This window comes from Atta colombica, unplaced genomic scaffold (assembly GCF_001594045.1).
Source record: "Atta colombica isolate Treedump-2 unplaced genomic scaffold, Acol1.0 scaffold235, whole genome shotgun sequence".
Lineage (NCBI taxonomy): Eukaryota > Metazoa > Arthropoda > Insecta > Hymenoptera > Formicidae > Atta > Atta colombica.
This window is the reverse complement of record NW_017259333.1, coordinates 328,290-341,867: the sequence shown is the minus strand read 5'-3', so window position 1 is coordinate 341,867 and position 13,578 is coordinate 328,290. Positions and strand designations below refer to the sequence as shown.

At 27.1% G+C, this 13,578-nt stretch overlaps 2 protein-coding genes across 3 annotated transcripts in view; one reads left to right on the top strand and one right to left on the bottom strand.

Moving 5' to 3' along the window:
- LOC108688545 overlaps positions 1–6,468 on the bottom strand; it is an 18,744-nt gene extending 12,276 nt beyond the window's left edge. Inside the window, exon 1 of the mRNA XM_018194847.1 lies at positions 6,339–6,468. Coding sequence (XP_018050336.1) covers positions 6,339–6,439 — 101 coding nt within the window. The 5' untranslated portion in view covers positions 6,440–6,468. The remainder of the gene's footprint in view (positions 1–6,338) is intronic.
- LOC108688544 (centrosomal protein of 135 kDa) overlaps positions 1–13,578 on the top strand; it is a 42,854-nt gene that overhangs the window by 21,396 nt on the left and 7,880 nt on the right. The gene's annotated exons all lie outside the window — the stretch shown is intronic.

Sequence of the window (13,578 nt, the reverse complement as noted above, 5' to 3'; positions counted from 1 at the left end):
ATATGAAAGTTGTGTGAATAAGATTATATTTTTGCTTAACAACACCTTTTTGTAGTTTATTTTATTTGTTATTATTTTCATTGTTAAAAATGAAAATTTTTTTAAATGATAAAAATACTTCAAATATTCAAAATAATTTATGCAAAGTTTCATTACGATTCACTGATTAGACTGACTCTTACAAAGATATAGAACAAAGAAATATTTTGTTTATTTACTGGACAATTAATTCATGCATCACAATGTAACTTTACATAAATATAATCTTGAATATATAATGTATTTATATTTAAAAATAGAGATTTTTATGATTTATTTTATAATACATTTCCATATATTTTTATTAGAGCACAGATTTAAAAAATATTAACTATTTATTAAACTATACTATTTATTAAAACTTATCCATAAATCCAGATAGTAAACATCAAATTTGTTATATTACTTTTAAATGTGCTTTAGAATAAGTAATTTTTTCATAATTTTGTTATTGTTTTGAATATATGTATAAAACATCCTTAATAAAGGGAATTAATTAAATTAATAAATAATGTTTTAAGATTTACTTGAGAATAGATTAACGATATTTTATAAAAATTGATATAAGACGATCTGTATATGTTAAGATTTAAAATAAGAATGAAAGCTCAAGATAAAAGAATTGTTTATAAAAAGATACATTATGAAATATGGAAGCAACATTTATACACAAATAATGTCGTTATATAGCGGATCTAATAAATCAGTATCATTTTGTATATTTAAATCATTTCTTTAGAAGAAAGAGTGAGATAATGTCGAATGTGGAATAATGGCGAACACAGCAATATTAGTGTATTAGAGAAAGGAAAAAACAACAAATCTTATTTCTTTATTTATCGACAGTTGTCACGCAGTGCTAGACAGACAGTGACAGAATAAGATTGCGCGCAGAATTCAAGATAAATACAATACAATTGAATTTTTCGTTCTTTTTCAAGTAATTTTTTTGCTAAATTAATCTGCATATAGTTGTTGTTGTATAAATGACACAAATGAGTTACGTTAAAGATAAAATAAGCCCAAACAATATTTTATGTTTTGTCTCTATAGCATGGGTCTAACCTTTAAAAAAATTGTATTTTGTTATTTTTATGACATGGGACAATCCCGAACGATTGCCGTTATATTCTTTTCATTTTCACACAAATGTCTGTTATGTAAATGACTCAATAAAGCACAATTTCGACCTAGCGTAAATTGTAAATAAAAATTCAGTTAAATTTTATTTGTCAGAAGGTAAAAAGAAACGTGCTTTCAACTGAGTAATAACATCATAAAAAGTTTTCGAAAAGGATAACCAAATAAAAAAGACAGATAAAGCACCAAGGAATAACCAAATAAAAAAGATAGATGAAGACAGATGAAATCAAAGAAGAAAAAGAAAGAAAAGAAAGAAAATGTATAGAAAATGACTTTTGTGATAAATAGCTGTGATTAGTACTCTTATCTACTCTATGGTAATCGGGAAATCACGAACAGCAAGAGTTTTGTTATTAAAAATTTATTTTATGTTCAAATCTAATAAAAAATGACGATGGACGTAAATAAACAAATAGTTGATATATAATTATAAACAATTAAAAACTTTTCTTAGCTTTTGTTTTATTTTATTTTTTGCTTAGATATTTGTCATTACCCTACTCTCCCCTATTTTTTTATATGAATTGTTTCTGAAATAAGTTCGTTTATTGAAAACTTTTTTTTCATCTAATATTTGAATCTCATCCCAATTAAAATTATAGTTTGTTTTGTATTCTAGTCTGTTTTGTAATAACTGATTGTAATTCTGATCTATATTTCTATTAATATGGTGTTCCTTGGTTCTTGTTTTTAATAGGCATTTAGTCCGAACTATGCATGATGCAATTTTTATAATTTATTTTGTAAACTATGTTAGAACGTAGCAATGACGGTAATTTGTCTTTTTGTGCTTTTATAAAGGAACTTAATTTGTTTTTGTCCACGTAAGCTAGACATTTGTTTGATTTTTCTTAAAAAATCTTCTAAATTTTTCGACAATCATGAGAACATATGTATTGTAAAGAATGTGGGATTGTTTGTTAGTGTCAATTTATTTTTCTTCTCGCTTGTTTCATTTTTATTGAGCTTAGAATTTCACCCTGGTGAAAATTTTTCTCAGAATTTTTCATATAATTTTTCAGAATTTCTGATGAAATGTTATAAAATCTAAAATGTTATAAAATCTAAAAAATTTTTAAATATTTTTGAAAAATATGGGATATATTATGGGATGAGAAATTTCAGAATTCACTTGTATAAAAAATTCTGAGAGAAGATAAGTAAACTTTCCGAATTTTTCTGAATATTTCTGAAAAATGTCCAATTCGTATAAAAATTATGAGAAAAATTTTCGCCAGGGAAATAAGAAAAACTTTGTTTCAATTCTGTGTCATGAATTAAAATGGATTCACGACCTAAAATTTGTTTTGATTGGAAAGAATAAGACTCATTTTCTTTCAATCTCGTATTATGGACAAAAATAGATTTGAAGCTCTCAGATTTGCATTAGATTGAAAGAATAAAAATTACATCATTTCAATCCTATGTCACGGATTAGAACGAATTACATGGCTTATTTTTTCCGCAAAACTTTTTTTCGATTGAAAAAAAAGGAATCTCGTAGTTTCAATCCTACGTTATGGATTGAAATGGATTAAAAAAATCAATAATTTTGATTTAACAATGACTAAACGAATATATTTTAATGCTTTTCCGGAAACTAGGATCTTTTTTTTAAAAAATATTGAACCAATTTTTCTAAATTCTTTTTAATTTCTTCAAACATGAATGAACTATGATTTGATGTTTTGGTTTGTAAAAAAAGTTTTATCAAAAGATATAAATATCCTGTTTAGAGGAACCCTCTCCGATGACTTTCATCTTGACATATATTGTCAAGATCATGACTCTGAATAACCAACAGATTTTAATGAGTAACGAATCGTCGCTTAAAAAGTTATGAAGAAAGAAAATTTGAAAAATGATGTCTTTTTTTCACTATATTAGATCAATTGGAAAGTTCCGTCCGTTTAGCGGCGTCCAGCAAATGAGAATAGATTGAAATGAATTGAAATGGATTCAGATTTTCAGAAATATTGCTTCACAAATATTAAAACAAATGCTTTTCAATCTTGAATGCATTTTTATTCATATAGGAATTGCATGGAGCATATCTCTATGTCTTTCAATCTAAAAATAATATTAGCTTTTTCTGTGTGCGCACATACAATACACACACACACATACACACATACACGCGCGCGCGCGCGCACACACATTGTGAATACTCTATTCAATTCAAAATTTTGAATAGGAAATGCAGTTTTTCAATTCAATTGCATCCAATTAAATCTAATTGAATTCAATTAAAGCCAATTAAATCCAAAAAAATATTCACTATTTAAAAAATACACATTCAGATAGAAAAAAATTTCAATCCATTCTCTTTTTGCTGGGCGAATAGCTGTAACTAGAACTGTCGATAACTTTAATATTTAAACCAAGCTTAATTTTTTATTTTAGCATCTGTCAATAAAATTCAGTATAAAGGTATACGTTCGTATACCTATAATAATATTGCTTCTTACTGCATCGAAAATGTCGAAATTTGAATGGAATAAGCGTTATGTGAAGTGTTAATCTTTTGCTTCATATGGAAAAAAACAATTGAAGTTCAGCGAATGGTTGTAGAAATTTATGGTGGTAGTGCTCCTTCGGATAAAATATGCAGAGAATGATTTCGACGCTTTAAAAGTGGTGATTTTGATATGGAGGACAAAGAGTGTTCTGGACTGCCAAGAGCATTCGAAGAATTGCAGACATTGATGGATGAAGACCCATGTCAAATGCAAAAACAATTTGCAGAAACATTAAATTGTGCTCAATTACTTATTTCTGTTTGAAAGCCTTGGGAAAAATTTACAAGGAAGGAAAATGAGTCTCATATGAATTGAAGCCAAGAGATACTGAAAGACAAAAATCCATCAGCGAAATTCTGCTAGGCAACAAATAAAGGGGTTTTTGCATTGCATCGTTACTGGTAATGAAAAAATGGATTTGCCTGCTTCAAGATCATCATTGAAGAGACCTTTCCTAAAGTGAATTACTAAAAGTTTATTTAGAAAGAAGATTAAAATGAAGACAATTATTTAAGAAAAAAAATAATTAAAAATAATTATAAATATGATGTTGTGGTATTGATGTTGTGGTAAGAAAAGGAACACATCTCAATCAAATTATTTTATAAGGAAGCAAAAAGATTTTTGTATAAATCAAAGCTTTTAATATATATATATATATATATATATATATATATATAGCGTTACAGTTTCACATTTCTCTTGCAATAATTTATTCTCGTTTTTTTTTGTCAAATTAAAGTTACAAGACTGGAAAGTGCTATCAGATGACAAATGAAATAAGAATCAAAAATATTTTTTAGTTATTTTTTAATTATTTGCTTCTAACTGCAAGAAGATATATTCAATTTCTTTTAAATATTTAGACATGTTAAGAAATCATTTTATATAATTTAAATACACAGAAAACAATCCAATTTCTTAAAATTTTCTATTTTTTTTACTTTCTTTTTTTTATTTTTCTTAAAAAAGTGTTTTGATTGCCATTTTTTCAAATATTTGCTCCTTCTTAAATGATACATTCGGAATTATATAAAAAATAATTTTGATTCAGTAATATAAGTATTTAATTTATTAATTGAAAGAAAAGTAAAGAAACAAAATATTAATAACAAATGTCGTATTATTTGATTCATGCAACTTTTAAGATGTAATATCACATCTTTAACAAAATTATAGTAGTAAAACAAATTATAGTATTTTACTAAGTCCGCGACACTTCTGTGACATGTTATTATATTATTTATTCGTCATGATTTTACTTTCTTCACCAGATGCACTTTCTCCACCTTCCGTGTCATTAAATTGTAATAACCAGTTATTACTCGAGTCACTCGTTGTACACATGTGGATGTTCGCAACTTGCGCTGTGCCACGAGGAATTCTGGGATGTTTCAAATTGCTTTGATTATCATTAGAATTGTGTTTATATAATCACGCGTATTCGCGTCTCGGAAGCGTGGCGAATTTACGTTCCCGTAAAAAGAAAGTGTCTGCTAATACTTTACAATCGATCTACGCCGTGCAGAAAATCACGCAATACAAACAACGCGTTCATATAATCATAATATCGTTCATAACATCCGCATAGTTTTTTGCTCGATGCTCAATGAAGACAATGCGCGAATTCTGTTAATTTTAATTTTTTTCCGAATTTTTAGCATGTTCGATTTTAATCTTGAACCGATATGTGATCTTTTTCTTTCAATTTCCTCATAATTTCCTTCACTTTTTTCATGCGAAGTTCAAATTACGTGAGATTCAAGGATATCATGTTACAGACCGACCGTCATCCTCTCACATCCGATTGCAACTCCGATATATTATAGCGAAAGGATTATATGAATCGAATATCGATTTGTTTAACCCTTCGAAGAGGATTTCAATTATCGATTACTCAATTCCGAATTAGACGTACTACTTATCATGAGCGCAATATCTCAAGTATAACACAGAACTTTAAAAAACCTATTATGGTATAATCAAGAATAAATACAAACCAAACGGAATTCTGATCATATCTGAATATCAGAATTTTATTATTATAATTAAATTTTTGGTTATCTCTATTAGAATGTGTGATAGATTTAACTATAAGAACTTGGATCAAACTTTTAGCACTGATTAACTTTTAATCAATACTATTTTATTAAATAATAAAGTTCATTATTAAATTAACAAAATTATGTTGCTAATAAAGCTTAAGAGCAACGAATTGGTTTTGTCTTAAATGATTCTGCCGGTTGAGTTAACTGCTGATTAAGTTGATTAGAATTGCCAAAATTGCCCTAATATCCATTTCTATTAATGTAGATTAATTTTTAAATTTTGATTTAATCTACTTTTTGTTCCTTTCTGATTTTGAGAACCAAAACAAGATAAAATATAAGTTAAATCAAGATTAAAATTAATCTATACATTGATAGAAATGGACGTAAATGTTGATTGTATCTTTCTAATTAAATCTATCAAAATTTTAATTAATACAAGATTTTTTTCTAATAAAGCCATGATATCAGAAGAATGTTATCATCATTAAATAACAAATAAAATCATGATGATATTCTTCTTATATCAACTTCTGTGTTCTATCTAAGACTTTCATTATCGAACGATTTTAATTTCGCTGAAACATACCTCATTATCGACGTTCTCATGATGCAGTCGCTAATGACAATCGCGATTGTATCTTCTGTCACTTCATTATTTCGCGAATCGTTTCTCTCAGTCCTTCGCATTCCATATCAAAATCTCGCGTTAAGCCTCATCATCGTGTCCCGTCATTGTCGTCGATCTTATCGCAGCAGAAGTCTTGGCGAGACTGACTCGCGTTCGTCCCAACTCCGCGACTCTATGCTGTTACCTAACTTGACCGAAATCGAATCCACCAAACCGGACTATTCTTCTTCACTTCAACCCTATGACTACTATCAATATGTATCCGAGGAAAATCCTGCACATTTTCTCACCTAGACTCTCCCCTCCCCCCAGACCAACAGTTTACCTTTTCTACATAATTCCTTAATGCGATCTTTATAGTTATCCTAACTGTTCAGAATAAAACCTAGATACTTAAATTCCTGCACTTCCTCTATCTCCTTTTGACAATATCTATATATACATATGCCTTTATCTCAACATTCTTTTATTTACCAGAATGGAGCAATACAACTTAGTTCTGGCAATTTAAGAATGACTCAATCTTTCTGTTAGCGTACCATATTTTTTCTTTGCTGAATATGGCTCGAAGTTAAATCAATCAAAACCTACGAAGGAGCGAATGAATTTTTGATAAATGTGATGTCAAATATATTTTATTAATTTGACATCACACTATATTTTCACAATTCTTAATTTTTTAATTTTTTGAATATAGTAGTAAATGACGCTTAAACAGAGAAATCATCTATGAAATCATCTGAATTCATCTATTTCCTGAAATAAATTCGCAAATTTCGCCTTCAATTTAATCGTACAAATCTCCCTTCTATCCTTAATACATCTTTTTTTTTCATGTTTTATTGCATATCTGAGTTAAATGTGATTCAGGCCGATTGAATAAACTTTAATTCTTCATCTATAAAATTTCTTCATAATATATACATCGAAATGCGGTGGCACTTTGAACATTTTGTTTTATGAAACTTTTCATCTATGTCCGCTCAATTTTGGATTAATGATACGACATTTGTATTTTTAGAAAAAGGTAGAAAGTTTAATGCGTTATATTCGATGCGACGATTGCAATAACTTTATCTGATGAACATTTTAGGACAACCGTAAAAAAAATGGCGAATTCTATAATAAGGAAACCGGTTTCGACAAATTTATATCTTTTTTGTTTGCGTAATATTATGATTATCCGCTTGCCCCTTCAGTTTTCTCAAAAATCATCATTGCGACACTTCTACGCAACTGTTACATGAGGGGAACTTTCATCGTCATTGGACTTTTCCTGAAACAACATTGTCGATTAGCGGTGATCATTACGGCTTGCGTGAGTTTCTTTATAAACTGTTGCATAATTCAATATTGGACCTGAAATCTAAAGCCGAAACCAATAACGAGAAACGCATAACTGTCTTTGATATTCATCCAATCTCAATATGAAGAGGCAAGCGTGAACGGATCATTGCCATATTTCTTGAAATAATTACTGTTACATCAGCGTCTTAAATTACCACGGCCTTGAGAAATTCGAGATCATTCCAATTTGAGTTCAATCATTTTGTCGAGGAATAATAAGGACTTTCCATATATATTCCATATATATTCAAGAATAAGTGCAACATGCAGTCTACATCGAGAAATTCGGAATCCAAAATACGAAGACATTCATTATAGAAACATATAAAATAATTTAATATTATAACATATATAAAAATTATTTTTATCTTGTCTCTCTTAAAATGGCGTTTAAAAATTTAATTTAATTTAATAAACAAAATTTATTTTTTAACATAGAGTAATTTATATGATTTCATAAAGTTTTAAATTTAATAAAATTATTAAGTAAATCTAGAGACAATTAATCTTTTCATCAAAACTAAAAATGGCTACCATTGCTACAGTGATATTTAACAATTGCATAAAATTTCCACTACAGTTTAAAAAAGCGCATGATTAATCATATAATGCAAAGGTTCACAAATATTATAGAAAATGGTATTATATGTATACGGTTTACTATGAGAGCCGGTTGTTCTACCTTCAGATAAACTGATAAATTGATAATTTACCTTTTGGATAAACAAAAAAATAAAAAGTAAGAAAGTAAGAAATTTATCAAAAAGTAGAATAACCCAGCCATACAATAATATCCGATACAAAAGATAGAGAAAAAAGAGATATAAAGAATAAGAGAGGAATATTTAATGACCAAGGTTGGTAATGCTAAGTTAAAAATTAAGTTAAAAAATTAATTAATTTTAACTTCATTTAATTACATTTTAGAGACTCTTAACTTTATATATATTTTATCGGTAACTATTAACTTTTAATTTGATTTTTTAAAAATTAATATCAGAATTGGATAGTTGGCGTTATATGGATACTATACTTGGATTATATACTTATATACATTCGCGTCTGTCGGAAATGTACTTTCTAATTTTAAATAATTTCAAATATTTTTATTTATATTTAAACAAAAAATAAAGAGATTTGAAAGCGATTTTAGGTCATCGTAACGATTTTCTCGAAGAATACAAAAGTGCAATTTACTGCTTTACAAGATTATTTTTTTGGTGCCAGAATAATCACGTAAAAGCTGATCAAAATCCGTAAAATACATATGTGAATCCTCATTAGTTAAAAAAGTTTATTTAGTTTTTTAATTTAGTTAAAAAAAGATTAACTTGAAATCATGAAATAAAACAAATTTAACTTTTAACTCTTCAATTATTTTTTTTCATTAACTTTTAATCCAATTAATGTCACTATGGATTAACTTTTATCTTTACTAAGTTAAATTTTCAAAGCTATTAACTTTATTTAACTTAAATGTAATTTAAAAAGAATCCAACTCTGCTAATAACATATTAAATAATTATAAATAATATTTATAATTATAATATAACATAATTTTAATTATGAAAAATAATTCATCAAAAGGAAAATTTTTTTAGGAAGATTTTTTTCTTAAAAAATGCTTTTCTTGTTTTTTTTTTCTTCGTATAACTTCAATTTGTTAAATAGGAGTGTATAGAGAGAGAAACGAAGAATAATTTTATTAAAATCTATTCTAAATGATTATGTTCATTCGAATAATTTCAAGTACCTTATAGGATTACAACGGTTCCTTCTTTCACCATCTCTTCAACTCTTTAGCTCTTCTTACATAAGTTTGGTTTCGAGGAAACGTGCATTGCCCTTTGCCTGTAACGGTAATGCTGTACAAACTAGAGAATCTTCGAAAGGACGCACCTATGCCCCGTGGTCTCGTGAGCTAACTATGTAACAAAAGCGGTGCATATTTTCGAGCTGTTGTGAACTGCTTCTAGAGAATCAAATAACTTTAATCAAATAACTTTCGTTTCTGCGTAATTTTTAACAAAGCATTATTTAATTTTTGACAAGCATTGTTCAATGCTGTACAATAACAAGTTAAAGCTTCACTGAAAAAAGTAATTTTCATCGGAAATAACCGTTTCAATGCTTTTTTCGATCAATTTTGATCGGATTCAGAATTATCCACCGAGAACAATCGCTTTTTTCCGATGAAATGCAATTTTCAATAAAATATTAACGAAAATTAAGATATTTGTCTATCGTTAAAATTTTATTGTATAAACTTACAATTTAATTAAACATTAAATGGATTAAAAAAGAATATTTTATCCACTCAAGTTTGATATCCGATCAAATATGCTACATTTGATCTGAAAACTTTAATCAAATAACTTTCGTTTCTGCGTAATTTTTAACAAAGCATCATTTAATTTTTGACAAGCATCGTTCAATGCTGTACAATAACAAGTTAAAGCTTCACTGAAAAAAGTAATTTTCATCGGAAATAACCGTTTCAATGCTTTTTTCGATCAATTTTGATCGGATTCAGAATTATTCACCGAGCACAATCGCTTTTTTCCGATGAAATGCAATTTTCGATAAAATATTAACGAAAATTAAGACATTTGTCTATCGTTAAAATTTTATTGTATAAACTTACAATTTAATTAAACATTAAATGGATTAAAAAAGAATATTTTATCCACTCAAGTTTGATATCCGATCAAATATGCTACATTTGATCCGAAAAAATCCAAAAATTGCTCATATACAAACAGTATGCGATATCGCATCGCCATGAGATAGATGTGACGGAATTTACAATATATTCATGTATGTTAGATTGATGAGAAAAAATTTTTTTAATCGGCCTTTTAACTCAAAAGCTTTCATTTCATGCCAAAAAATACCCCTTTATATTAAAAAAAATATTAAGATATAGAGTGAACGATTTTTAAATCAAAATTTCGATTTTTCTTAATATGTTTGATTTGATGCAAAAAGCTTAATCCAGATTTTAAATATGATACTGTATGTTTTTTGGTCGCTAAACATGATGTAATAATTCATTTAGTCCTACAATATAAGAAATATAGCCCAATTAATATTTAAAAAATGACAATTTCGAGTTTAAGGTTGATTTTAGTTCCAAATGAGTCGTTACTCCTCTCAAATTGTAAGTCTGTTCACCCAAAATAAGATCAATTGGAATTTTCCAGGATCTCTTACAGGACTTACTAGAATTTGTAAAAATTTTTTCGCTTTGTGGTTTTGATTCATTCTCAAATCAAATACCTCAATTTGACGATAAAATCTCTTTATTAGAAAATGAAATGAGTACAGAATAAAAAAAAAAGATTTAATTAATTGAAATAAACTACATATTATAGAATATATTTTTTTTATTATGTATTCATTTTATTTTCTAATAAAGAGTTTTTTATTGTAAAATTGAGGCATTTGATTTAAGGATATCCAAACCACAAAGTAATATATTTTAGAACTTGTAAACAAAATTTTCTATCCTTAAAAACGTTTTATAATCCAGTTAAATGCAACTTTTAAAATAAATTATAATTATGGGAGGTCCCGGGAAAAAATTCAAACTAAATTTTGTTCTGGAAGAACAGATCTACAAGGGGAGTAATGATCCACGCTTAGAATAGAATCTTGTTAAAATCGATCTTGAACTCAAAATTTAATTATTTTTTTCACATTAATCGAACTGTATTTCTTAAGGCATATATCGTAGAGCTAAATGAATTAATGCATCATGATTAGCGATCAAAAAACATAAAATATATTTAAAACTCGGATTAAGCCATTTTTGCATCAAATCAAACATGTATTAAGGAAACTTTGATGAAAAAATTATTCACTAGCGACCTCTAAATCTTAATATTTTTTGATAAAAATTTAGGGATGTTCTTTTGGTATGAAATGAAAACTTTTTAGCTAAGAGGCCGATTAAAAAAAATTTTTTTTTTCTTGTCAATCTAATGTATACACAGGGTGTTCCATAATTCATTCAAAAACATTCATGGACAGGTAGAGCTAAACTAAATTGAAAAGTTAATAGTTAGTTAATAAGATATTTTTTATTAAAAATCGCTGTATATTAGTTTTCAATAATTTTTTATTCAAATGCTATCAACTTTACAGAAAAACAGCAAGAGACAAAAAAATTTTTTTCTCGTAGAACTCTACGAATTTTTTCAGAATTTTTATGAACTTTTTAGTACTGCGTTTTTTTATTTTTACTAACGTGAGAAAATATAAAGATATGGTAAAATATGGAAATATGGAAATATGGTAAAATATGGAGAAAATATGGTAAAATATGGAAAAGTTCTAAAAAAATTCTGAAAAAATTCTCAAAACTTTACGAAAAAAGTAAATTCTAAAAAGAATGATATAGTATTTGAGAAAAAAATTATTGAAGATCAATATTCGGCAATTTTTAATAATTACTTGTTAACCCTAATATGGTATTCATGGATTCAACATACCGCATGCGATTTTTTACATTGCTGTAACTTTTATAATATACTTTGAAGGCCCAGATTAAGGCTGAAAAAAAACTTTAATTGTCTATAGATATGATAAACTTGCAAGGATTTTTTTTACATTATTCTCGATGTGAGAATGCACAAAAGAGGGTACTCGGGACCTACAAGTTAATCAGCTTGTAAATTTTCGGCGTTCTGGATATCTCTTTATTTTTTATTAAATATACGTTTACTGAATTTCGAATAAAATATAAAAGTAAGTACACGAAAATATAGAACTAAAAGAATTGTATTTCAATATAATAAATAATAGATATTTTATAATTTCTGTCAGTCTTCGGAGATCACTCGGCCGGGGCGGATTTATTGCTTTAGAGCGAGTGTTGCATCATCCTCTAAACTAAATTCTAATAAATTTAATTATATATACTGTAATAATATTTATACATGTGCAATCCTTTATCTACTTATATCACTCTTTTATATTGTTCAAATAAAATTTTATTTATTAATTAAATTTAAAAGTAGATTCTTCAAAAATGTCGATTTTCGATAGTTCAAATAATTATACTTTTTTAAGCGATTCATATCGTACTATTTTTTCGTTAGTTCAAGAGTCAACTAAAAAAATCCTACGAGTTTTTGCTTGAACATTAAAAATTTGAGAATATTTTATCCAAAGGAGTCATTTTTTACGAATTTTTCCAATAAAACTTCTTTGAAACATTGTAATTAATTGAAAATAAAATATTATTTATTTGTTTCATATTTATCTGTCTTTGTCTGACTTCGAAGTATAAATTTCATATATTGTGAGCTAAAAAATACATATTCAGTTCAGAGATATAGCGTGACAAAGTTGCAGGATTCACAAATCCTAGGAAGGTAACCAAAAATAACAATACCAAACTATTGCGAAAATTGCAATTGGTAGAGAACTTTTCGTCTCAGTTTAGTCTCTTCGACGTTGTCGGATGAATTACAGGACACTCTGTATATGAAAGATTTTATAATGCTATGCACTTTATTCTAATCTAGTATACTCATATTTTAAAATAGAATAAAGTGCATAGCATTATGAAATCTTTCACTTACGTTCTAATTAATCTAATGATTCTTTAAAGACAAGTCCCCAAAATAGAGTTTCACGATGGAAGATAAATAAGATGTATCTTTTTGACAATACAATTGAGTTTTAAAATTTATGTAAAAATTAATTCAAGGATTTGCTATTCCTTGGAAATGATGTAATCGAATTATCTGTTCAAAAAGTAATAAACAAGTATTTTATTGAAAATTTCGCTGGACTTATTTCTGATTAAATAAAATATGATCGAATTTTTTCGGATCAAAATAAT